The 27,974-nt window shown below is 45.6% G+C and overlaps 1 protein-coding gene across 1 annotated transcript; it reads right to left on the reverse strand.

Moving 5' to 3' along the window:
• Window positions 1–60: 60 nt before the first annotated feature.
• On the reverse strand, window positions 61–27,974 carry LOC135819277 (sushi, von Willebrand factor type A, EGF and pentraxin domain-containing protein 1-like). The gene is made up of 16 exons (XM_065332454.1): window positions 27,681–27,974; window positions 21,441–21,612; window positions 17,897–18,036; window positions 13,593–13,625; window positions 11,997–12,209; window positions 11,262–11,450; window positions 10,980–11,150; window positions 10,146–10,382; window positions 9,046–9,261; window positions 6,631–6,858; window positions 5,119–5,292; window positions 4,462–4,629; window positions 2,826–2,990; window positions 2,524–2,562; window positions 1,965–2,039; window positions 61–1,126 (listed from the first exon to the last, which is right to left on the reverse strand). Exons 1-16 carry the CDS (start codon window positions 27,772–27,774, stop codon window positions 798–800), a joined length of 2,643 nt encoding a protein of 880 aa, XP_065188526.1. The 5' UTR covers window positions 27,775–27,974; the 3' UTR covers window positions 61–797.

Below are 27,974 nucleotides of genomic sequence, written 5' to 3' on the forward strand. Positions count from 1 at the left end.
CTTGGATCGGGGAAGACACACTGCTCAGCGGTACACACGAATGCAAAGTCGGTACCTGGCTTGGCTTGTGATGTGTTTTTTTTTCTGTGGGAAAGATTGCAGAAGAGGAGGTGAAACCATTCAATAAACCTGAGTGCCACTGTGTATGAACATATCACGCAGAATAAGACTTGAAAAAATTGAAATGCCATGCATATGGTACGTGCATGTGTAAAGTGCCAAAATTGAAAAGAAATTCAGGGCAGGCCAAATGTGCTGCGAGAATTGAACAATGTGAAAACACCAGTGCAGCACAGGAGCATATCAAATTCATCAGTGACCAAAGAAACCGTGATTGAGTGAATAAGGCTTGCCGGCTACTTGCATTTATCAGAACGAAGAAGTTGGGCGTGAAAGGGGATGCTGCAAGCACAGCAGCTTGGTGCTTATTTTGCTGAGCACAAATACACGATCACCGACGTGTGAAAACAGTACCTGAAAATGCTCTGCAAACGGAGAAGAAAAAAATGCAAGTACTGGGCTGTGATGGGAAAGCGGCAACAGCGCCTCCACAATCCGAAAACAAAAGCAGAGTTGTGTTTACCGCCAGCACAGTGAAAGTCAGTTCATGACTAACAGGCAAACATGATTGTGTAGATATGGTGTGTCAGAAGTTGTAACAAGAGCAAGCTTGGCAGAAAGCAAAGGGCACACGTAATGAATGATCATCCACCAAGAGTACAAGAAGCAAATCACATGCACCGTCCGTATCCACATGATCACCTCATGCTCCAGGGAAGCACACCTACTAGTCAAGACTACTGACTACTGCAATGGTACTGGGCAAGGCTGAAGTTCTCGTCACTCCTCTTGTCATCGGATGTAGCAACGAGAGCGCTACGCTGGGTTAGAAACAGTTGATTGGTATTCGGGGCACATGTTCCAGTGACAATATAGCGAGATGATTGCATAGGGAAGGGACAAGGACAGCCGTTCTTGAAGTTCACATGCACTTTGACACTGTCAAGAGAATTTGTCAGGAAGGAACAGTTCTGACTGCGAAAGAACTCCCCAAAGACTTGAAGCTTGATGACGAACATCGAGTCCTCGCACACGGACATTGAAGCATTGATGTATGCCCAGAAAGCTACAGTGCATTGCCAAAAAGTGGGAAAGATCAACAGAAATGATAGGCAAAGGTTGTCAATCTTGAAAAAGAGGATAGACTCGGATGCAGAGCCAAGGATTAATTTATAGTTAATTTTATTCGCTCCTGCTCTTGTAGTAGTTGAGCACTCTCATGTGGGGCAGTGCCTTTGCTGTTTGCGTCATGCAGAGCTCACTGACTTGTCAGTTTGAACACTATGGCAAGGTACGTTCGGACCTGGTTTAAATCTGGTCTTGGAAATTTTTATATATTTTTTTCATTGCTATTAGGTTCAGCCTCATTTCTCTATGCTGTGCTGATGTGTCCACAAAGGATGAAACAGTTCTGTCCACAGATTGAGTAGTTCATTTTATAATTTTTTTTCTTCCAATGTTATCGCATGAGCTGATTGTCAAGTAACTGGTGGTGTTAGTGGACATTATAGAGTAACTTGTAGTCCCTTGGTCCTTTTCTTTACTATAACTTTTGCAAATGATTCTTTTATCTTTGTTTCCAGTAACAGTGAGCTCCCCTCAAGGTGGTTAAGAAGATGCTATAACTCCGGAACGGTTGCTCCAATCAAAGTGGGACTTTTACCATTGGAATCAGTGCATCGTTCGCTACAGGTTTTGAAGTTTTGATTTTAGGGTGAACTTCCCCTTTTACTGTAGTTTATGGTGTTGTGCATGTTCTGTTCCATCCGTGTCCATACTTTAGTAACTTTACCAACAGCAGTGAGTAGCATCCGTGTTGTTCCAGGAGATATGAAGACAGCGGTGCTCGATTAGCATAGTCACGGTCTGGACAATCACTCTGCACTGAATGTGGCTACACTCACCGAAGTCTACGAGTCTGTAACGGCCGCATGATGTAGCGATGCTGGTGTTGTTGTTCGCTGGACAGGTGTATGCAGCTGAAGATGAGGGAGGAAATACAGTACACGATGAGTGTCAGCGTTGACAGTACGATCCATTAACAATATTACTGTAATAGGTCTCCGGAATCATGTGACACGAGTGCATACCCCCCCCCCCCCCCCCCCAATTCCCCTCCCCGGCGTTGCAACGTATTGGGGTTCAACATGCTGATGCGAGATAGGATGGAGAGGATAATGGCGTTGGGGAACGAGTAAGTTCAAACGACGGGAGAAGACAACGGTGATGACACACTAGATGATTACCAGTAATGGCGTGAGTGAATGTGCGAGAGAGAGAGAGAGAGAGCGAGAGAGAGAGCGAGAGAGAGAGAGAGAGAGAGAGAGAGAGAGAGAGAGCGAGGGAGAGAGAGAGAGGGAGGGAAGGAGAGGGGAGAGAGAGATAGACGGACAGAGACAGAAATAGAGAGAGATTAAATATTTGCATTGCTTGATGAGCTCAAGGATCTAGGGGCAGACTTACTGGTCACTTCACACAGCCTTGGCACACAGTCCAGCTTACCTACAACACAGCACAAATAAGGTATGAACAGGAGGCATTCTGTTTTGTCCGTGAGCACACAGAGTTTCTTGGCAAACATGCGAGCATTCACACACACTCGCGCACACACACACACACACACACACACACACATACACACAATTGTGCACTTTAAATGCCCACACCTCCTCGCGTCAGTGACGAGTCCCCTTTGCTGGGAAAGCAGCAATAGCAACACTGAAGTGTAAAACAACACCTGCATGCACGGACATGAGGTCACTCACATGTAGGATGTGTTCCAGTCCACCTGAGTGAAGAGTTACACACACGCTCTCTGTCGCCTGTAAGCCTGTAGCCCTGGGCACAACTGAACCGAGCAATGCTTCCGACAAAGCGACGCCGGCCATGCAAGCGACCATTGTCTGGGCCGCACAATGCAGGACATCGACCTGTTTTGGGCAAAAAAAATAACATGTTTGCAAGCTGTTCTATTTTGGGTAATATCGGACTAAATGGCCGAGTTTCATTTCAAATTCATGGGCCAGAAAATGCATGTTTTCCCTCACAAATCAACTGTTCAGTACATGGGGTAGTGGTCTACCGGAGCAATCACACTCGGGCAACTGCAACTATCACGAGGAAAAACAAAGACCACGATAGCAGATTCAACGGAGTTGCGCAGAACAAGAGCAAACGCACGAAAATATTTGTGAGTGAAAAATACATTTTTTGCACTTTCGCTATGCTCAGCCATGAAAAACAAAACATTTTTGAAGCAAGAGTATGCATATGACCGGCGGATGGGTGTTTTGATTGGTCCGGGCATACCCTAGCCTTTCATACAGTTTGTGTTTGAGTATATTGTAATGCAGGGTATTCACATTACCTACTCAGCAATTATCACACCCGTCGGTCAGGGGCCAAGCAGTTGGTCCAGCTAAGGCCTGACCAGCCGGACGGGTTCCGCCAGGCCTCACATTGCAAGAGCACGTAATTATTATGCTCGCAAGAGCGTGCAACTGTGGATGCCGTTTGCTATGGGGGTCAGCCGCCCGCGAACATTCACATCACATTGTGTTGCAGTGCTCACATAATTGTGTGTTCTCAGCTCATTCTTCGGGAGTTGTGCTGTGATCAAGACGGCGATCCTTGACAGAAATCCACTCAACCTACGCGAGTGCTCAGTGTAAGCATGGCAATGTATACTAGTATCGGGACCAGTGAGTGCAATCTGGGCTACGCTGTACACGGTGAGGAAGGTACTGGGATGTACGGTTTCGCTGACGGAGACCTCACATGCAGAATTCATTGCACACTCCTGGGGGCTTATTTACTCTTGCTTCTACCATGCTCTATGCTATATACTACTTCTACCATGCTCTATACTAATGTCCAAGATCAAATGTGTACCCTCTCACAAACGACACATGCACAACTCTCACAACCGCAGCACGCATCATACACGTTGTCCAATAGAGATGCATCTGAAACCCTCTACGGTCTGGACAAGATCGAATGAAATCACAGAAACCTAGCAGAAACTAAAACGTGACTGAAACCAACACTTCAATTCTGGCAACATTTTGAGTTGCGGAAGCCCAATACTGTCATTAAACTCTCTCAAACTCTTTGCCCCAAATTTCAAGAAAACCAGGTGCCTCTCACATAGACATTATTATTGTTATTATTATGCTTGTTCGCATTGACATCACCAAGCAAGCTTGGCCAGCCTTCGCATAAGCCAAATGAAAAAAAAGAAAAGAGGAACGAGCGAAGCCAACGAGGAGCACACACGCATGCAACTGCAGAATAGCTCATATAGACATGCAGAAGTTATTTGCACTGGAAGAATACGGTAAATGGAGAGCCAAAGTAAGTGTTTGTGTGAATCGCATGCCTTGTTTGTTCTATTTCACTTACGAGTGCATCCCTCACACGCCTCGCGTGTCGGAAAGTTGTTTAGGTTGCCATAACAACCACCATAGCGGAAAGCATAGCATCCCGATGTGCCGCCATTCTTGTGGTAATAGTAACGGTCGTGGTAGGCAGTGCAGTTGCCAGGGTCTAGGCTCTGCTCACATGGATCCTCTGTGCATGCATATACATGTAACAGCATAATCACCCGTTACATAAGTATGTGTGCATGCACAAGCTGATGTTGTTGTTGTTGTTCTTTTTATTTGATGCATGCACACATGGGTATATCCTAGGCAAGCACTCGGTTTGCTGCTGCTTCTTGTACTGTTGCAGTTTCTGCTAAAGTTGCGGTTGCTGTACTGTCATCGTTGTTGCAGTCATTGTCAATGGCATTGTGGATAGGGCTGCCGTTGCCGTTACCGTTGTTGTTGTGGTCGCTGTTCAAGCTTTGTTTCAGAATCACATTCAGCGAAGGAAGGAAATTCCATTAAATTTGTGCAGGAATTGGTGCAATGTGTATGAAGAACAAGCGTACTCTTTGTGCAAGCTTTCCATTCGATTCTAGCTGGCGCAAGAGTGGCAAAGCTCACTTAGAAGGTTCACGATACACTCATGCACTGCTAGGAACAACAAGAGGCATTAAATCCCAGGTGAACTCACGCTCCATGCAGGTATCTATGCAGTCTTGCATGGCGCTGAAGACGTTACCACCTCGCAAGCATGTTCCATCCTGCACCGGCTGACAGGTAGATGAAGAATGATTATAGATGGCTTGAGGCGAGGCTTTACATTGGCCAACGGTCCTGTTCAGTGCACTATCCATGCTGCATTTCACTGAGACAATTACACAGGGACCAGAGAAAACACGCCGCTATCCTTTGGTTCGTAATCGTCCATGGTGGTACAGTCGTCCCTCTCTAATCCGGCACCTTTTGCTACGGCGTTTTCTGCTGGATTAACGAGGGTGCTGGATTAAGAAATCCTGCCCTCTGACCCGGCCCTACCCAATTGCATGCATGTATCATACGTCAAAACGCAGGGTTTTTCCGTGTCAACCCAAGTATTTGGTGCACGGCTATATATTCTCAACTGTTCTCCAGGAATATACACAGTGATAAAGTGATAAAGTAAAACAGAGAACATGTTCACATGTACTCTTGCACACACACGCAGACACACACACCTGAAAAATGGCAGGACACTACTCCTTGCTAAAATAAGAAAGTATGGTTGACTGCTTTGCCGTTGTCTCCTGGACAACATTGACCCTCTTGAGAAGGCCACGCAAGCAGTCGACATCATGCAGGTCGAACGAACGTTATAGTTAGTTGTAGAACGTCAGTACCGTCGGTCAGTATCGTGCAATGTTATCGCATGAGCTGATTGTTTAGTAACTGGTGGTGTTAGCGGACAGTATAGCGTAACTTGTAGTTCCTTGGTCTTTCTCTTTGTATAAATTGAGTTAGGGTTCGGAAAAGTCCTAACAACCAACCGAACTGAACTCTCCCGCGCCAGGTCGAGTACAGTTGTCAACTGAACTGAACTCTGAAGTGGCCCCGCACGCGCGGCACTGACCAGACTGGCCTAGCCTGGCCTGGCAAGGAGTGCACCTTTACGACTGCCGGATTAGGAAATCAAACTACGTGCAGTTTGAGCGATTCGTTTCAAAAAGTCATTGCCGGAGGCGGAATTCAAGTGCCGGATTAAGATGTAGGAATTGAACGAAAAAAATCGGTTTCGTCAGAAAGTGCGCCGGTTGGCAAGGGTTCCGGATAAACAAGTGCCGGATTAGAGAGGGACGACTGTAACTCTCAATGGCATCGGGTTTTGGTGCGAATGTCAGTCCAGAGTCTCCAAAATTAATGTTTGGTTCCCACCAGAAACGCAATGACCAGCGAAAGACTTAGTCGGCCTAATAGCAACATGTTTTGTGACCAGTGACCAGTGACCAGTGACTAGTGAGAGTTTGTACTGTGTGAATGGCCATGTTCAATTGTGGGACTGCCTAGGAAAGAGGGTGGTGTTATTGCGAAGACCAATCTAAAAAAATAAAATAAAAGAGGTGAGAAAAACCTCTTTCCTGTACTCTTTACCTCCTTCCCACCCTATGGCTGTCTCGTATGCCGGGTCACGTGATGGCTATGAAGCCACTCTACATAACAATGGTCATACCTGATGTACAGTAGCCTTGTCCCACAATGGAGATGTTGACAGCCGTCCTGCATGCATCCACCAATGCATGGCACGCATGCCTGTAGGAGCGTGCATTGCTGGCACAGACGGGTGCATGGCGCACAGGACAGTCCCTCTCCTCCTTGCACACGCACTGGTGGCTGTTACGCAGGCTGGGGTGGGGCTGACACTTCCTATCCTCTGTGCACACCACACCAGTACAGACATCTGCAGGGGAACAAGCAGCACACAGCACACACCAAGTCGGTCTGCACAACCATATGCCATGCTGAATGAGAGATGGCAAGCTAGCTGGGATCCTAAAACCGTGATTTGATGCTCGTCGCATTTCGTATCTAGAGCCTTAACGGGACAACTTAACCCACGGCAATGTGAAAATAATTTTTGGAAAAGGGAGCCTTTTTTAGCTGTAACTTCGGGGTTCGTGCACGTAACAAACTGTCATCATTGTCATGCTTTCTGAAGAGCGACCGTTGTGCGCTACTCAAACTGTATCAGTGACATCATTACAACCTCCCATCTTCTCTTTTTATATTATTTTTAGATCTGTAACTCATTGGCAGTCACATGGGGCTAGCATAGGGTGAGATGGTGCTGGTGGGGCTTGCCATGCTCAGGTGTTGTTGTGGTTGTTGTTGTTGTGTTTATTTTAATTCGCAAACCAAACGGGCAGATCTGTCCAATGAAAAGGTCGCGAATGCAGATAGAAAGCAGCAATTAATGAAATTGGAGAGGGATGTAATAATGATAGAGGTGGAGAGAAACTAAGCCAGCTGATCATCAAACAGCACGTTTGGTACTCTAGGTAGAGGCGACGGTTCGATACCGGAATGGCTTGACAGCCAAATTTGTATAGACCCAGATCGATCATCAGCGTTGATTGTTCACTTGAAATATGTTTGTGGAAGGCAACTGGCATGTTGAAGTTTACTCTGAGGCCAAAGTCAATCGAACTGAGCCACTCCTTTGTGTTGACCCATTGCCTCCAAGTTGCCCAAATTTTTGCTTCAAATCAGAGGTGACTCCAAACCGGACATGTTTTAGAGTGCACGTCAAATTCACTCCGGGTCTGAAATTAGGTAATTGCTTTCGCTCCACGACCGCCAGTACAGAGTAACAATAAGCCTTATGTGTGCTTCCATTAGTTTTGATCGGTATGCGGTGCTTTATTGGCAAGAGGCAAGCCGCTGTTTACTTGCGACAAGAAGTTGATTTTTCGAAAGTCGTAAACTCAAGTCGCAGTGGGAAGCAACACGTCAAAAACTCAAATGCTTGGTATGGTGCTTCTGGTCATCGCAGAGCCATGAAATTTTGGTGCTGAGTAAAACACATCGTAGTCTCACTGTGACATACGTTTTCTAATCAGAATACCAAGAGAGTAAGTGAATATTGAGACCGTTCTGGTTTGCAACCTATGTCCTATTTGAAACCGTCGCCTCTACTAAGGGTGTGCGGGATCATGCTGGCGCGGAACTGGCGGAGCGTGGAGATGGCACGTATATTGCTGGGTAAGGTGTTCCACAGCTGGGCGCCCCGGAATGCGAGGCAACCCTTGCCGAACCTGGTGCAAACTGGCGGTTGGCGCAGAAGGTCTGACATCTTCGAATGGCAGGTGCACCATATTGAGTTATAAGCATAGGAGAAAGATGTATTTCATTTGTACTTCATGTATGTGTATAGCGCACTGCCCTCTGGTGCAGTGAGCATTCTTTCGAGAGGAGTGTGGACTGTCTCTGACTGTGACAGTGCAACGAAGTTGAGGCTATGGCGAATAACATTGTACAACCCTGCTCGAGTGAGATGCGTCAGAGGGTACTGAAACATGACCAAGATGTGCAGGTAGAGATGCAGAGAGTCAGCTAGTCTTTGATCCTCACTCTATGGGCGCTTTCGATTACACGTTTTCACAATGCTGGGACTGTTTTTTAAAATTTGGAATGACCTAATTTGGAATGACCATAATGAGCGGATTCCGGCCTTGTAAACGAACGACTGGAATTCACAACGCATTTTATTCATGTCATGTCACAAACAAAATTGATGAATCGTAAAAAAGAGATCACGTACATCCTCGCGCGCACGTGGACCCAGCATCGCGCACACGCCGGCCAGGGAGGCTCTTCGCGCGCTTGAGTCATGACCAGACCGGTAACACACCGACTGTGCAATTCTGGCGCCGGAATTAGAGAAATTCCGCCCTCTCTTCAGAATTGCCAGATTTGACGGAATTGGATAAAATCAATTCTATAAACGACGGAATTTGTCACTTTTTGTGTAATCGAACTGTGCATCAACAATAACTAATTCTAGAATTGACCGAAATGCGTGTAATCGAAAGCGCCCTATCAGTAGTAGCATTTAACAGGTGGCACAAAGTTGATCTGCACCACTCACCCACACAGAGAGGCGCGACACCAGACCAGGGGACATCGCATGTTCTTGTGCGCATTCCTTCGCTCGACAGCTTGTACGTGGGGTCGCAGCCGAACGTAACCTTCATTCCACGAACTCCGCGAAACCCGATTTCTGTTGTGTTGTAGGTGACGTTGCCCAGTTCGTAAGAAATTAATGAACCATGACGCGGTGGGAAGACATTAGAGCAAGGTCCAGCTATAGCAACACAGGCAAGGAGAGCACAAGAAACAATGTGCATCTGTAGGAAAGATGTAGCAACTGGATAGACACAAATGGCAAGTGAAGCACGCACTGATATTGTGCTTCCCCAGGACTTAGTACATAACCCCTCTCGGCTTCAGCAATGAGCTGGTCAGTCCAGAAACTAATGCGCTGAGTGTCGACGCAAGTGCTAACCTTGTAGATTAGAATATCTGCCTGTTCTCCACTGTCATTGGGCACGTGCTCATTGGCCACCTCGAGGCACCAGCACCAGCTCAACCAATCTAATCTTCTCATTGGGAGTGCCTACTTGTGTTGGCATAAACATGGACTCCAGAAAAGTCTTCACAAATTTCCAACTCTTGTTTTCCAGACCTTTTCAGTAATTTGACAGAATTATGGTTTTGTTGAAATTCTTTTCAGGTTAGTTTTCTCTGGAGATCGCTCTTCATCCTGCGTCTTCCATGGAGGAAAAGCTTAGATGTACTGTATCAGATTCACTCAATATTGACGAGCACACCTCTAAATGTGGATCCTACTAGCATTGGTGGCATTCAGCTGTCTTTCAGTTAACTATACAGCGTTTCACCATCGATGAATATCATCGGGAGAATGAGGAAATGGAAAGGATGCCAGGCATTTACGGCCGTCTCGTTAAAACACCGTACATAATTATATATTATTCACGGGATCCGCTCTACATCTTCCAAATGGCCTCTTCACTGATGCTTTTTCAAATTCTGTCTTGGTTTCTCATCAGGTTGGTAAAAGGATATGTGCACAGTGCATCTAGTCATCCTTGGAAGGGCTCCCTGTCAGTGCCAGTAATCATAAGGGTCCTGCAGGCAGAGCATTCTACTCAAGACTAGTGCGCTTACCTTGACATGTTGGCGTAGTGCCCGTCCAGAATACATGCCTCTGTCGGCACATTGGCATGAGACGGCCATCGACCACGTCGTATGTGCAGTTCACGCGACACTCCTGGCGAGATGTGCCTCCACCCACCATGTCGAAGCCGAGCGGGCATACGTGAGTGGCAATGGAATGACGCCTGGTCTGGTTCGTGTATGTTGTGCGCAGTGGACTACGAGAGGGCAATGTCTCACACATCAGCTCTGCAAGATCAACACAATCAGGAGGAGATGACAAACATGACAAACATGTCAAACATCCAATGTCTTCTCGTGAAGTCCTTAAAATCACTGTGGTGTATGATGACTGGTTTTTGTCAGCGCTGGTAGTCCTGTGATGTAGCTCCGTTTTAGGAAAATATAATGGTACGGATAACCGTGGACCAATTCCAACACACTCCAGGAGCCATCAGAGTAGAGGGTGGGGAAGAGGCATCAGGGTGGGGGGGGGGGGGGGAAGGGGCATCAGTGTAGGGTGGGCCATCAAAGTAGGGGGGCATCAGGGTAGGTGTGCTGACTCTCCCCCCCCCCCTCCCTACTCCATATGGTTAGAACCCTGACAAGTGCCCGCTCAGCACAGCTGGGTTCTGCAATCGGTGCTGAAAGCCATGTTGAAATAGCCCTACTATACATACAGTGTGGGTGGCGCAGGTAAAGTGTTGTCAGTTCATTTCACAGCTAGAAGACATGAACACACCTCAGTAGAATGGTCAGGGCTTCATCTACTCCTACATCTATCATAAATCAACTGGGAATGAACCTCAAGGCGAAGGTACATTAGACAGCGACAGTTTCTCTCACCCGTACACATTAGAGTGTTCCCAGTCCAGTTCTTGTCCTCCGCACACACTCTCACCTGGGTCTGTGGCTCACTGTAGTAGCCATCAATGCAACCACTGACCTGTGTGTTACCGTTGTACCTTGAGATTGACCAGCCATGATGCGGAAAAGATACATTGGTGCAGTTCATTTCTAGAGAAAGAGAGAGAGAGATAGGGATCCACAATGTCACCTTCACCGGCCTTTGTTGTTGACCTAGAGGCTAAGCTTCCCAAACCCTGCTTGCCTACACACTCCTCCTACCTTGACAAGTCGCCATACTGCCACTCCAAGTCCCATCCGGCTGACAAGTACGGGTCACACTGCCCTGCAGCATGTAGCCAGGACGGCATGTGAACTCCACGGTGCTGTTGAACTCAAAACGTCCTTCTTGCCTGTTGGAGAATGCCATCCTTCCATACCGTGGTGGACACAGAACACTGCATTGTCGCGCTGAATACGTATCAGTTGTGCACACAGAACACAACAAGCAACGTGCTTGTTTGTCAGGTCAGATGAGAAAACGTTTACTTTTTAGTGTTTCCGTGTGTCCACATGTTGAAAGGTCCTATCTAGATATCGGCTGGTATCCGACAGCACGCACCTCTACACCACTTTTAGTGTTTGTTTGTATCTATTTTACCTCACCATAATTATACACATGCATTTCTGCCTTCTCGCCTAACCACATGGCTAGATTCTAAATGGGAGATGAATAGTTATAAGTAAAACATCACTTTGAAGTGGACTGCAAGCCCTTTCAAAATAGGTGGATGAAAGGAGAAGAGAGCTGAAAACCTGACTGACATCAGATAGACATCAGATATTGAAAAAGGCTGTATACAATGAAGCAGTGGAATACACAGTGCACCTTGTTCCAGGGAATACAGTGGAGTAGGTGAGATGTGCACTCCAAATTCACCCCAGCATTGTTACCTGTGTTCAAATAATACACAAGGCCAGTGGAGGCTTTACTAAAGCAGAAAAATACCAACTCACGCAAGCACACTGCTTCCCGACCACTCCAGAACCAAGCGACATCTGTTGCATTGCACCGCTCTGACGAACACGATGATCTGCAATGTCGTTCTCTATCCCCATGCAGGAGATACCCAGGTGCACAGCTGTATGTGGAGGTATATTGTGCACCATTCCAGGTAGCGTTTCTAACTATCATTGGCAAATCAGCCTGCAACGCCTCACAGCCAGGAGCTGAAAGTCACCAGCCAAAGGAGGTGATAGAGAAAAATACAAAGAACAAACTGCTTTTTCTTTTTAAGGTATAAAAACCAAAAGTCATTCATGTTCAACAATTCCAATGCAGTCATACCAGAAGATTTCTACTCACACCGAAGGTGCCTCTTGCAACCTCTCTCCCAGCGGATGGCGCTCATGCAAACCATTGCATGCGTATTTCTATTACACAGTCCATCATCCATGGTGAGGGCCTAGCGCATGTCTATTTGAGCGGCGCCCAACTTTTTGCGACCAATAGCACCGATCCCAAGCATTATTGAGAAAAAAAGTGGCTTGCTCATGTTGGATCAATAAGGAGGATAGTAATGAGTCAATCAGCGAGCATATTTTTTATTTATCTATTTTTTTATTGAAAACCACAACCCTTCAGACATGTGAACGGTCACATACACAGTGCACATACACAGTGCACATACACAGTGCACATATACAGTGTACATACGTATGTATAGAGAAGGCAGCACAGAAACGGCACTGGTGGTGAGGCCTGGGCAGCTCATCCGACAATGGGTCTCGGAGTCAACACTGGGCTGACGCACCGGGAGGCAGGGGTGGGATTGAGGTAGGGAGGGGGGGGGGGGGGGTGGGGTGGTGGTAATGTAATACAATAATTACTTTTATTCTACTTTCAGGTACACACCTGAGATATAATCGTTCGTGATAGAAGAAGCGGCAAAATAACTGACTTTCTCTCCGGTGCTCACCTAGAGGCTGAATCCTTATTCTTCGAGTTAGCTTTCATTGCTATCCAATCTAATCTAATCTTCTCTTTCTCAAAACAGAAATGCGCAGCCGCTTTTATGCAGCAGACGACGTACGCTTACATACGGAGATACACTAAATATACATCAGGCAAGCTCCGTATTAGTTCCGTACTGCTTCCGTATTGGTCGGGCAGGGATACTACAGTAACATGACCTGATCACGTGGGTTTGACTGTGGACACACTACACTAATGTAGTATACATTAGCTAACCTTCCAGTTAATGTAATATGAATAGTAATATTATGACTTACAGTGTTCTAGAGCAACACAGTGGAGTAGGTGAGATGCACGCTATAAATACTTATAACGGTCATACTTTGCTTTGTGAGTATATTAACCAATACTGATCCAGATTTCTCATTACTGTTTTCTGATGATCGCTTAGTGCGTGAAACTCGGAGTTAAAACACTTTATCTGTCCTTGTATTGTTTGAATTAGCCCTGCCTCTCGGTATTGAGCACTTTCTTGGACAGCCTGGAACCTCTCTGTTTTATATTATAACCTTGTGTCATTAATTATGCTTAACCCTTAGCGGTGCATCAGTCATTAACGACTGATATTGTGTACGTACCGTAAAACTGTCGTAACTCCATCGATTTTAGTCCTGTTGCAAATATCGAAATATGTAGATCAAAGAGACAAAGCCAATGAAAGTATGGACTAAAGCAGAAAAATGCCAACCAACCCAAGCATGCTGGTTTCCGACCACTCCAGAACCAGGAGACATATGTTGCATTGCACTGCTGTGACGAACACAACAATCTGCAATGTCGTTCTCTATCACCATGCAGGAGATACCCAGACGCACAGCTGTATGTGGAGGTATATTGTGTACCCGTCCATGAAGGCTGCTTTCTATCTGCATTCGCCACCTTTTCATTGGGCAGATCTGCCCGTTTGGTTTGCGAATTAAAATAAACACAACAACAACAACAACAAGGAGGCTCCACAATCACTGGCATATCAGCCTGTAATGACTCACAGCCATGAGCCGCTGAAAGTCACCAGCAAAAGAGGTGATAGAGAAAAATACAAAGAAAAATCTAATTTTCAAGGCATTTAAAAAAGTCATTAATGTTCAACAACTCCATTGCAGTCATACCTCAACATTTCTACTCACACCGAGGGTGCCTCTTTCAACTTCTCTTCCAGCGGATTGTGATCATTTTTATTTTATTCCCATAGCTATGCAACAGATGTTACTCCAGTAACGTCTGGCGCTAGCCAGGGTCTACACCGCTATGATTCCGTGTGTGTTTGTGTGTTTGTGCCATCGGCATGCCTGGCGCTATCCCGTCCCTGTCCCGTACCGTGCCATCAAAAACAGCTGGCCACAATATTCAAATAGGGCTTTCAAATGCAAGATGATAACTTGAAGCAACTTGGAAGAATGAGTATGTACATGTATGCGAAGTGTATCGGGGGAATGCATGTAGGGCGATAGCGAGGGTTCGAATCCTAGGTTATGTCTTGAAGAAAATAGGAGGAATGAAAAATTTATAACATCGCTATGCTTTTTTGCCTAGGTCATCAAGGTGGCAGACGGTGTCGTAATAACCTCGAATGCAAAGAGAAAGTTTATTTCTTTCGCTCAGGGCCCTACGATTTTTACTATGTTCACATAACCAGCTCGAAAAGAATAAGGAAAGACAATGGTACAGAGACTAGGAAACACTGACAACTAATGAGCAGGCGCTGTACCAAGACGCAGCAGTGATGGTGGGGCATTGATGACTCTGCCGACCTGAGGTCTCAGCGTCACGGCCAAAACACGCACCAAAAAAAAGAAAAAAAGAAGAAGATAGAGCTGTACAGGTCAGAAAGATGAAAAAACCCAAGGCTTAACACGAGCTAGTGTGGGGGAGAAACTATCATAGCATTTTGCCTAGCTCATCTTGCATGTTATTCGAACAGATGGAAACTTTTTGCATTACAATGATTGTTGCCGATCAGTTCGTTGTGGTATGGTCGGGCATTGTAGCCGTCATGGTCGACGTAAAACACTATAGCCAATCAATGGAAAACACATTTCCATGAGTTCTAATAACATGCATGATGAGCTAGGCAAAAAAGCATAGTGTAGGGCCCTGAGCTTCCAAGTTCTCTCGTTTTTTTTTTACGAGAAACCACGAACCTCGAGAACAGATTATTGCAAGATAGAGGTGGTTGCAGACGCAACTGTGGTGGGGAAACTGGAGTATCTCCGCCAACCTGATGTCGCGGCTTCAGCGACACTTCAGTGCACCAAAAAGTGGGGAGGAGTAAGCACAGGGGGGGAGGGGGGAGGGTATAGAGGGTGAAAAATGGATGATGATACATGTTATAGAGTAAAAAGGGGACTGCCATTGTGCAAGCGGAGAGGGTGTTCAGGGAGGGTTCAGAGGGCATCTGTGGCTGAGTGCCAGTCTCGGCTGCGGAGAGACTTGTAGGCGCCTTCCATGGATGCCTGCATTCCCTTCTCCGTGGGAAGGGCATGCAAACCATTACATGCGTACTATTATTACACAGTCGATCGTCCATGGTGAGGGCCTAGCACATGTCTATTTGAGCGGCGCCCAAATTTTACGACCACCCTAGCACCGATCCCAAGCCTTTCTTAGAAAAAAGTGGCTTGTTCTGTTAGATTCAAAAGAAGGATAGTAATGTGGTATCAGCCAGCAGGACCTGATCACGTGGGTTTGACTGTGGACGCACTACACTAATGTAGTATCAGCCAGCAGGACCTGATCACGTGGGTTTGACTGTGGACGCACTACACTAAAGTGGTATCAGCCAGCAGGACCTGATCACGTGGGTTTGACTGTGGACGCACTACACTAAAGTGGTATCAGCCAGCAGGACCTGATCACGTGGGTTTGACTGTGGACGCACTACACTAAAGTGGTATCAGCCAGCAGGACCTGATCACGTGGGTTTGACTGTGGACGCACTACACTAAAGTGGTATCAGCCAGCAGGACCTGATCACGTGGGTTTGACTGTGGACGCACTACACTAATGTGGTATCAGCCAGCAGGACCTGATCACGTGGGTTTGACTGTGGACGCACTACACTAATGTGGTATCAGCCAGCAGGACCTTTTTGGGTTTTACGTCTGGTCCTAGACGACGGCTACTTTGGCCAACCGGGCAACAAAGAAGTTGAGGCCAAAGATAATGATTTCTTTTCTTGCGCATGCTTGTATGTATGAAGTGACGTAATAGGAGTCAGGCTGCTACACGCGCACATGCATGCGCACCCGCACCCGCATATGCACCCTGCATACGCACACGCACACGCACACACACACACACACACACACACACACACACACACACACACACACACACACACACACACACACACACACACACACACAAACACACACACACACACACACACAAACACACACACACACACACACACACAAACACACACACACACACACACACACAAACACACACACACACACACACACACACATACACACACAAACACACACACACATACACATACACACACACACACACACACACACACACACACACACAAACACACACACACACACACACACACACACACAAACACACACACACACACACACACACACAAACACACACACACACACACACAAACACACACACACACACACACACACACACACACACACACATACACACACAAACACACACACACATACACACACACACACACACACACAATCGGTCCATCATTTTCACAGTTGTAATATTTTTTCATTTGACCCGACGAGACCAAACAATGCTTTCAGATAACAACACGAACAGTTCACCAGCCATACTCCACGACAGCAAGCAGTATTACTTTTGAAAAGTCTTGTTTTGGTGTATAAAGATAACTACAGTCTACTATGAATTGACAGACCAATTGAATTTGGCAACAACAAATTATAACCTCTCCTAGACCAGGAAACCTGCCATTGATTTGAAGAAGGATGTGATCTGCTGCATGGAATATAGCTCAGTTCTCCTCTATGTAACACCCCAGAAGCCTTCTTGTCACCTACTGGCGGCTGAATTTGCAATTTTCGAGTTTCGTGAAGTATTTGGCTAGTGAAGTTACCAATCTTCAGATGTGACGACAGACGTCTGATATGATTTTGTTGGTCACATATATACATGGCCGTATATTCTCTATTATAAGTGCCGTGCTTATATTTTTTCAACACCCCTCTACTTATATTGGAGACCGCGCTTATATTGGAGACTGTGCTTATATTTTTTCAACCAATACATCCATACAGAGCAAGACGAAATACACGCTGGATATCATGCATGCAGCATTGATTTCTACCAAGACCGTGCTAATAATAGAGACTGAGCTTATAATGTTTCGAAAGGTGCTCACAGTGTGCTAGTAATGGAGACCGTGCTAGTAATGGAGACCTGTGCTTATAATAGAGAATATACGGTATGTGAGTTAGTTGAGTTTCCACACCCTCGCCTATGGACCAAAACAAGATTTGTCATAAGTAACACCACAATCATGTATTTGATATCATGGATTGTGGCTGGTGAACTGTTTGTGCTGTTATCTGCAACCATTGTTTGGTCTCGTTAGGTTAAATTTTAAATCTATCGTAAAGAGAAAGGACCAAGAAACAAGTTACGCTATAATGTCCACTGTTAGTGGACATTATAGCGTAACTTATAGTTTACTGGTCCTTTTCTTTACTATAAATTTATCCTTGGCTCTCCATCCGAAAAATCTATAACTACTTTTAAAAGTGAAATAGTTGATTTGAGGGGATTACTGATATGCCTGCAAAAAATTCACAGTGCTATCTTGTATGGTCACGTGACTATACACAACTGCTTTGTGTGTACTCCCGAATAGCCATGGCTGTGTCTTACTTACCCTGGCAGGTTACACCTACATCTTCACCATGGTTACAATCGTGATTATAGAGTTGTAGGCTCTGGCAATCAAGCAACCTGTTTTCACTTCCAGCGCATCGAACATCATCCAAGTGTATCGCACCACTGGCTGTGCCAAACCTGTGCACCACAATAATCACATGAAACAGGGGAATCCCAATTTACTTCCTTGTCACCTCCTTTTTAGGATAAGCAAACTTTTCAGTGTTCCATTAGGCCAGCCAGAATTAATTCACTGCTTCATATAAGTCACTCATGGTCGGTCGGTCGGTCGTTTTTTCTTCTCTAATATTTGGGCTTTTTCATGCCATGCATAAAGCGTTGCAGCTATTGTTCACTCATTTTGTGCACATCGGAATTATTGCCATCATGCAAAGTGCATGTTGTCCACCGTCGCAGCTTCTGAGTTATCATTATCACCGAACAAAAAGAGTAATGGTTCGAGTCCTGGCAGTGACAGTCAATTTTTTTTCAGACTTTTCCCTTTTGCATCTTTCCCTCCAACCAACGAAAGAAAGAGAGTAGTGTTGTCATGTTTTTGGATTGGTTTGGACGCCTGGCCTGCAGTTGATTTTTCATTTTTACAACTACATGTACTCCCACTTTTGACAAGGGGAGCTTATTGTCGTATCTGGCTGCGGAGGACCTAGTAGAAACATTATGAAACATCGGGGGTTCACCTAGGAACCAAAAGAGGAGGAACAGCAACCAACTACCGATATTCACTCGAGCAATTTATGTTTTTTAATATTATGGTTTACTTCGCCTTTAACAGATTGAGATTAGCCAATTTCCATCCTGCTTGGTTAGAAAACGCTATAGGTCCTTTCGGACCTATAGCGTTTTCCCACCATAAAGTACTGTGTGATCTGGAGTCATCATGTTCTTGCCATACTTGTCACGGTGACGTCAAGCAAAACAACTGCAAAAGCATGAGCTGCTGGGGTACATGTAAATGCCGTGTAATGTTCAGTCATGATGACAAAAACAAACAAAAAACAAACAACAGAACAGTGTATGGTTACCGATACGCAGTGTAGCCATGGTGACCGTGGGTGTACTGAGTGTAGCCTGGGTGACCGTGGGTGTACTGAGTGTAGCCATGGTGACCGTGGATGTACTGAGTGTAGCCATGGTGACCGTGGGTGTACTGAGTGTAGCCATGGTGACCGTGGGTGTACTGAGTGTAGCCATGGTGACTGTGGGTGTACTGAGTGTAGCCTGGGTGACCGTGGGTGTACTGAGTGTTGCCTGGGTGACCGTGGGTGTACTGAGTGTTGCCTGGGTGACCGTGGGTGTACTGAGTGTAGCCTGGGTGACTGTGGGTGTACTGAGTGTAGCCTGGGTGACCGTGGGTGTACTGAGTGTTGCCTGGGTGACCGTGGGTGTACTGAGTGTAACCTGGGTGACCGTGGGTGTACTGAGTGTTGCCTGGGTGACCGTGGGTGTACTGAATTACCTGACAGTTGACCTCCATCACTTGCGCATTGGATCTTTGTGTAAGTCACCTATTGATAGCGTTTCCCTGAATCATGACTTGATACATCCATTTATACAAAAGAGAAAGACCAAGGAACTACAAGTTACGCTATACTGTCCACTAACACCACCAGTTAATAAACAATCAGCTCATGAACGTCAGTACCGTCGGTCAGTGTCGTGCAATGTTATCGCATGAGCTGATTGTTTAGTAACTGGTGGTGTTAGTGGACAGTATAGCGTAACTTGTAGTTCCTTGGTCTTTCTCTTTTGTATAAATTAAACCGTGGCTCTCCATCTGAGTGCATTGATGCATCCATACTAATTTTTTTCAACTACCAATCATACCTCAACACCTGACGCTGAACATTTTTCCCATATGCACTTATCACGTAAGTAGTATGTGTCGAGCCGGTTTTGTGGTAGAATCATCCAAAGCCCGAAAAAATGGGGTACTATTGTCATGATGTCATACCCCTTCACCACCTCCAACACCCGAAAAATCATTTGTTTACGTAAAAATTGGGCGCCCGGTTTTTTACCCCAAAATGGGGTACTATCAATAGTACCCCATTTTTCGGGCTGGGGATGACCCTACCACAAAACCCGCTCGACACGTACTACTCACGTACATGTTTACCCCCATCACCACCTCACTCTTTCACTCTTAGGCTGCTCAATTGGATGCAGGAAGTAGGATTTGAGGCCTTGGCTACTTTGGTTATTGCTCTGATCTACTCACCTCCTCCTCTTTAGTTGCTGTATCTGCACTTTAAGCCGTTGATCCTTGAGGGTGGTGGTATTCCTAAGGATGCTGTAACTGAGTCTCTACGTGAACCGTGAATTTATGGCATTCTCACAATGTGGAACTTGATGCTGTTGCTGATAATGTTGTGACCAGTTCACCAGTTCTTTTGCTTTGCCAATTCTGTGCTCAACATTGACCTGGCTGTATTGGTTGTATTCGTTCGCCATCCCCCCAAAAAATGCCTGATGATGCCTGATAGCCAAAATACTGGCAAGCAGTCATAGAATAGGTGTTAAAGCTTATTGTTAGGTACCCCCTCCCGTACCTTTTCTAGCTGGCCTGCATGCACTCGCGTACTCACCTGTTGTCTCCTTTTGTTCTGTTGGCCTGGGTAGCTATTTGCGCGCCCATAATTGCCATAGCTACCCAGGCCCTTTATATTGCGTTGCTTCTCTCTTCAATAAGCTGTCTTTAATAATCACCATGTAGTCGTTTCGTTCGTCTGGTCTTAGTCATCCCGTCTCTAATAAATGTCGTTCCACCAACCTACCTGTTCCCGTTGTCAGTTGTCCTAATTCATACTCAACATTACCATAGAGTGTGGAATGATGATGTTATCTATTGTAAGAAAAACACTGCATTGGAGTTTGAGAGTTCAAGTAGACCCATCATCTTTACACACAGGATATGTGCATGATGGTTTCCACGAATAGGCGTGAAACTCTAAATTGTAAAAAAATCAGAGTGGTTCTCGTCTTCCACGCATGTGTCAAATGCTCAGTGCCAAGTATATTGAGTATTGCTCCAGAAGCTGTTGCTAACGTTACTCGTCTCCGTGGGTACTTCGAAGTACATGATGCATACCGTATTACAAGCACAGTCTCTTGTAGAAGCCCAGTCTCTATTATAAGCGCACTCCAAGAGGGCTTCGAAGATATACAAGCGCAGTCTCTAATATAAGCGCAGGGCTTATAATGGAGAACTGTATGGATCATGCCCATGCATGTTTGACATCACAAAGTGTCACATACCCACATGTGGTGGCACAAGTCTGCGAACTCTGAGGTAAAAATAACAAATTCAGCGTACCAGGGAGTACAAAACTGCATTCCTGATACCTGGTGGGAAGCTTTGTGCTACTGCTACTGGTGTAATGATAAAATGATGACCAATGTACATGTAACAGATGGTTTAACAATCATAAGCCTAGTCTCTAGTACAAGCCCAGTCTCTAGTACAAGCCCAGTCTCTAATTTAATGGAGATAATACGGTAACTGCATCACCATAGGAACGTACCGTTGAAGTCTATAAGATGATGGCTGACGAGGTAGAAGGCCCAGTTGTCTGCATGCTACCTTCTCGTCCGCATGATCCCAGTGATCATCACACACAGTTCCCCAACTGCCACGTCCGAATATTTCAAGACGTCCTCTGAAATGAGAGCCGCCATCCACAAGGCGAAGGTCACCTATGAGAAAACTCACACATATACGCACGCATATTCACATGCACGTGCACAAGGGCGTGCACATATACATACACACATACATTCATATACATACACATACTGTTGTGAATTCCAGCAGAAATCCAAGAGAGCTCGATACCGGGAAGGTAGAGCCGTGACACACTAGTCAGAACAACAGATGGCTTGATCAGTCACAACTTAAAGTTTCATGCCATCTCAGGCACTCATCAGGTTATGAACATCAAGAAAAATAACCCACTATTTAAAGCCCAGTATGGCGGGACGAGGATAACAGAAAGCGCTAGGGGCGCTATCAACTCATATCCCATTCAGTGTCATAGCCAGTAAGGATCGCGGTACTAAGGTGATAAAGGTGATAAAACCGAGCTGGCCCAGCTAGTGAGTTCCGCGGTGCAAAGATGATGATGACTGAATCGGATATTAGTTGATAGCGCCCCTAGCGCTTTCTGTTATCCGTGTCCCGCCTGGGCTTTAAATAGTGGGTTATTTTTCTTGATGTTCATATCACCTGATGAGTGCCTGAGATGGCATGAAACTTTAAGTTGTGACTGATCAAGCCATCTGTTGTTCTGACTAGTGTATACATACACATACATATGTCAACAAACAATGGATCACTCGTAATATTTCGCTACTCCGAGTTTCATGCACTGTGTGCAATCATCAGGCAAACAATATTCAATGCAGACTGGTCAAAGCATAATGGGAATTTAAGGTGGATGCAGGCGGAAGCAAGTGTAAGGCTTAGCGGGACCCCTGATACGTAATCAATGGGCCAACTTGCCGGCTGAGAAGTGTGTGAAGCTGAGTGCTAGATGACTATAGCATAGTGGGGCAGTGCAATTTGCCAAGGCGCTAGCTGTTGGATGCCTGTACTACAGCAGAGCCAATTTGCAGTGAGGGGGGGGGGGTTGCCAGCTGTTGGATGCCTGTACTACAGCAGAGCCAATTTGCCAAGGCGCTATCTGTTGGATGCCTGTACTACAGCAGAGCCAATTAAGTCCGACGAGTTACAGTTAGGTGCAATGGCGGCACTTGCCTCTTTGGTGGTGTTAGGATTCAGGTCATACACATACATATATACATATACATACGTACACACAGAACACATGCAGACATACACACATACACACATACACACGTACACACACACGCGCACATGTACATGCATACGAGAGCACATGTATTCACAAGTGAGAAAAGAAGCAAGTGTTGATGGATTCTATGCTCAGCTTTAGCAATCTTTCCAAAGCATCGCAGCACTAAACTCTGCTACAGCCACTTGAAGTGAATTCCGAAGAAAATGGCACTATGCATAATTGCAAGGCCAACCTCAATTTGAAGGTAAACAGTCAGGGGAAGTGAACTGCCTGAAAAGAGAAAAAAATGCCAGACCCTCCAGGACTTGAACCCGGGACCTTGCTTGTCATGAGCACTTCTCCCATCGACTGAGCTATGGGACCAGGCTGAACCTAGAAGGTGCTGACAAGTTTTTCGGAGTAAATATCCATGGGAAAGAGTTATGCAGCAAGTATCCACGACTGTCACAAGATAATAAGCAGTGATAAAGTACGATAACAGGGCACAAAACTGACAGGCTACTGAGACATTCAGCGCCCTGGGACCTAGCTCTAACACATCTCCAGTACGTAAACCAACAGCCTTCCAACTTGGAAGGTTCACGGTCCTGACTGCTTATTAGGGATGTTTAGTCCTACGTAATCCATGTGTGCTTTACGTGTGTGCACTATGTACGTAATACTCAGCGACGCATGTACAGCCGCTTTCTGATTCTCGACATACCGTGTATGGAGGCTCACCTATGTTTCGCTAGAACGTGAATGAAAATCAGAATGGAGCGCATTGTGCAAGCTGTGCGTCATTGTATTTGGGGGATTGTGTGTTGCGCCCTACACGGGAGCTCGCGCTTTTCCTGCCGACTTGAATTCTCACTTGACTAACTCATGAGCTTTCTTGCAGGTTTGCCGAGTGGACGGTTCGATGGCCTTATCGTGCGCTCTGGATGGCAGTCGTGATTCAGTCAACTGAGAATTCAAGTCAGCAGGAAAAGTGCGAGCTCCCATGTGGGGAGCAACACACAATTCCCCAAGTATCGGCGAAGTCGCATCAACCTCTTCTTCACATCATTGTATTTGATGGAAGGAATTGCATACACCGTGGCTCATTACTATTAATTTTTTCTCTCCTGTCTGCATCATTACGAATGCGTTTTAGATGAAAGATGCATTCCACAGAACTGCAGTCACGACAATACTCAGCCATACCTGGCAATGATGAGTGACTCCTTCCTCAAGCTCCCACAGAGGAGTAGGTGTTGCTCCTCCCGTCCGTAGGTAAACCAATGTGACAGGGTCAGCCCCGACCTAATCTGGTATAAATAATAATGGTACGGGCAGTCTTCCCTGAGTCGTCCAGTATCGACTAATGCCTTAGCTGCCTCTGGTATTTTACACTACAATCATACTGGTTGAATGGAGCTAGGCAAACACTGGACCTGACTGAGGCGAGAGCGAACTGCCCACAAGACCAGCAGATGAAGGTGGAACAAGGACATTTTCGCGAGCAATGCCACGGAAGTGAGCCGAACTCACTGTCTCAGCCCCGACATGGACAGCAATGCACTGAAAAGAACTAAGGGAAAGCAACCCAAATGAGCTAAATACACCCACCTGTCCGATGTGTACCTTTACAAAGCTGCAGACTGCTTCAAATATTACTTCAAGACGCACAAGAACACTGATACTAGAGTATAGAAGTATATGTACACTTCTTCAATGGCCGAGAGCTCTGTCGCACCCTGTAATAATAATTATGTACACTGTATGTATAGATTATAGACCGGTTAGGAGGTCTATACAGGATATATAGACCGAGTAAAAGACCGAGGTCCCCCGAGGTCTTTTACGAGGTCTATATATCCTGTATAGACCAACTATGAGGTCTATAATCTATTTATCGTGTTCTCCACGCAATAGTTTCTCTCCATATACGACATATCCTTGTAATTCTAGTATTATACTATAGCCTATACCGCATTGTACGGCAGTGCAGGATCAAGGTCAATGTTTAAATTAGGTTCAGCATCGGTAGCACAGTGGCTGGGTGGTAAGGAAGAGTGACTGAGATTCACATGGTTGTGGGTTCGAATCCCATCTTGTGTATTTCTGCTTTCTTCAAAAATTTCTTTTTCTAAGTTGGAGAGAAAATTTCTAAGTCCAAGAAATTCTAAGGAGTCAAATATATCGTGTATAAGCAGTCAAATACGCGATATATTTGACCGCTTAGGTATCAGGGAAATTAGTGGGGTCAAATACTAAGAAGGCGATAAATCGTATTATTCGGTATTGCCTGCTACAGGCGTAACTGCTATACCTCTACTTACCACTTCACATCGCAACATCATACCATCACTACATTCCTACAAATCATCACACCGCACGTTCGCTACATCACTACATCGTTGCACACTTTCACTACATCGCTTCATAATGTCTTGCAGTTTCAACTAGTCATTACGCATTTTCACTGCATTGCTAATTCACTATAATTATACTCCCACTAATCATTGTGAATGTTCACTATCATTGCACACCTTCACTTCATCATTTTTTTTAAGTATCTTCACTATTTTTTGTTTGTTGGTTTGTTTTGATTCTGTAGTTCGTTTCCTCAACAGCACAATGTACAACTCCAAAGAGTGTTGGACAGGAAAATAAATACCCGAGGGTCATCAGAAAAGGAGTGGGCTATTAAATCACTATACACTTTCACTGCCGCGCTATTCTAGTGGGCCGTTAGTGTAGCAACTTGCAGACGTCACCTTTTAGTTTTTTTCCACCTTTTAGTGCTGCGACTGGATTGTTCTATGTCTGCTAACGAGTTACGTTACTCAATCTCTGGACAGGTAGCTGTTTCCAACTTGTAAGGTCTCGGCAGCGGAGCTCCCAGTCATTGGTCAAACTGATCGCAATGCAATGCCAGTGAAAAACGAAGATTATAATTATAATTCTTTCTTACTTCGCTGCAACCACATATTTTCCTGCCAAACATTTTCCAGATGGTGTACCGATAAGGTGACATATTTCCTATTCCACAGTTTGAAAACACCCGACTTCAAAATGTTGACATTGAAAAGCTAAAGCACTGCTGTTTCCTTATCCTCTCATTTCTCAGGGGCCTCCCATACAAACTTAACCTCTGTCACGTGACTCACGTCCCAGATCTGATCTATTATATTTGTATACAAGTTATGACGGCATGATGATGTAACCGAATTCAGTGAACATGTCTAGTTGCTGTGAGCCGAATGGCGAGCCTCCTATCGACCTGGGAAAATGACCAAGCTTTGGTGCAAAGGAAAAAAAAACTTTTGATTGTTAACTTCCCAGGTCGATAGGAGGCTTGCCAATTTTTAGTTGCCATTCGGCTCACAGCAACTAGACATGTTCACTGAATTCGGTTACATCATCATGACGTCATAACTTGTATACAAATAGAATAGGTCAGATGACTCAGATCTTCCCCTTTAGACGTTCAGTACATTGCAGCTGCACCAATACACAGTATAGACTATAGAGGTATAGAGGTTGGTGGAATGATGAGTAGGGGTGTCTAATAGTGAGTCCACATTTGTTTAGACCCGCCAATAAAGACTAAAATAGTACAAAGAGAATAGGAGTGAAGGAAGAGAAGAATTAGAGGAAGTCAAAATTAATGACGAATTCAGAACCTGAGCAAAATGTCGGTCTTCATTGTGAAATTCTCGTGAACGATACGCTAAAGGCTCCGAATTTTATCAAACGAAACCTTCCATGAATCCATGATCAAGCTATATACATGCGAATGTAGTTCGAACTGGAGTTTCACCCCCACTGGCCGCCCACAGCGATCGATCATCAGACACCGAAAATTTCCACAATGCAAGTTAGGGTTTTCTTGCCTATGGCCATACAGATGAAAGATGGTGGGTATTGCAAACAACTTTCGAGTCAATGCGTTTCCCTGCGACTTGACACTTCTTGACTAGGTCCCACTAGGTGATGGCTTGCGTGGTGTGCACTTGCAGCTAGCTTAAATGCAGTGCTATCCAGGCTGAATGAGGCACCAACTTACTTACTCACTCTACACAAGCTGGTACCTGGTGGGTTCCTGTTACGCTGTGTACTAGTACTGAGAAGGGAGCGATGCTTTCTGGCAGGTTTTCTCAATCACGAGTCACCGGCCTTCCGGTATGCTCTGGATGACAGCCGTGAGTCGGTCTAGTGTCAAGTTGGCTGGAGAAGCTAGCATGGTAAAGTGGATACTAGTGCTACATTGTACGTGAACGCTCACTGCGCTTTCTAAAATCGCCAGCCATGCGAACGTAACGTTAGCTGTGGAACAGATTGTGTGCACCATGTTTCAAAGTTGTGCAATTCACGTGCTTCTGCACCACTTCCACAGTACCTGCGAGCCAAACAGGCAGGTGTGTTGGGAGAGACGGGAGGGGAGGGAGGGGGTGGTGGTGGAGGTGGGGGGGGGGGGTATAGGGGGGAGGTGCGTGTGTATTTTTTTGTGGGGGGGGGGGGGGGGCGAGTTCAGAGCACAAAACCCGCTTCTTGATTTCGCAAAATTTGATTTGATTTTGGATGCCGAACTCTACAGTCAGAATGGGTCATAATAATCTTTGGGAAAATAACTCCCTAGCGGATTACAAATTTCGAAGCGATATTTCTGGCTAGAATAGAGATCAGAAGGTATGCTATGATAATGGTAAAGTTTGGAAAATGATATCCATGTACAGAAGAAAATGAGGTAGTGGCTGCGCTGGACCAGAAGCTCATGAGTAAAAATCAGCACTCGTATAGGCACACGTTATGCATCATCACGGCTAATCGCTTTGTGGAAAACGGTTAGCGCCGCAAAGGGGTTTGAAGAGAACGTGCACATTACAGCGATTTGCACATGCAAATACATTGACAGTTCAATGTACAATGCCTACGCGCACTAACCGAATTTTAACAACACAATAATGATCATTTCCTCACCCTGTCGCTGGGCCACGCATTGATGATGCCGGTCAATCGATGCTAACAACAGCACAACAGCGAAAACCACCACGGCCGAATGACTTGCTTCCATTGTGTGCAAGACCACTTAGTCGGTGTTTTTCTGGCGAGGAAACACGATATAGACTACCTTCTTGGGAAGAGGCCAACTTCAAAAACCGGTACTTTCCAAACAATGGTCAGGACTGGGTATCTTATTAGCCAATACACATGCACATGTACATGTGGCTGTCCAAGGAGCATGAAGTGATCCTACACCGTAGAGCAGTGCAA

Source organism: Sycon ciliatum, chromosome 6, assembly GCF_964019385.1.
Source record: "Sycon ciliatum chromosome 6, ocSycCili1.1, whole genome shotgun sequence".
Classification (NCBI taxonomy): Eukaryota; Metazoa; Porifera; class Calcarea; order Leucosolenida; family Sycettidae; genus Sycon; species Sycon ciliatum.

Coding starts and splice junctions, on each gene's coding strand:
- LOC135819277 (XM_065332454.1), bottom strand. CDS start 27,774: ATGGAAGCAAGTCATTCGGCCGTGGTGGTTTTCGCTGTTGTGCTGTTG. Junction 12,210..13,592: donor GGAGTTACGACAGTTTTACG/GTACGTACACAA, acceptor GGTGACTTTCAG/CTCCTGGCTGTGAGGCGTTG. Junction 2,040..2,523: donor AAGGCTGTGTGAAGTGACCA/GTAAGTCTGCCC, acceptor CCTCATCTTCAG/CTGCATACACCTGTCCAGCG.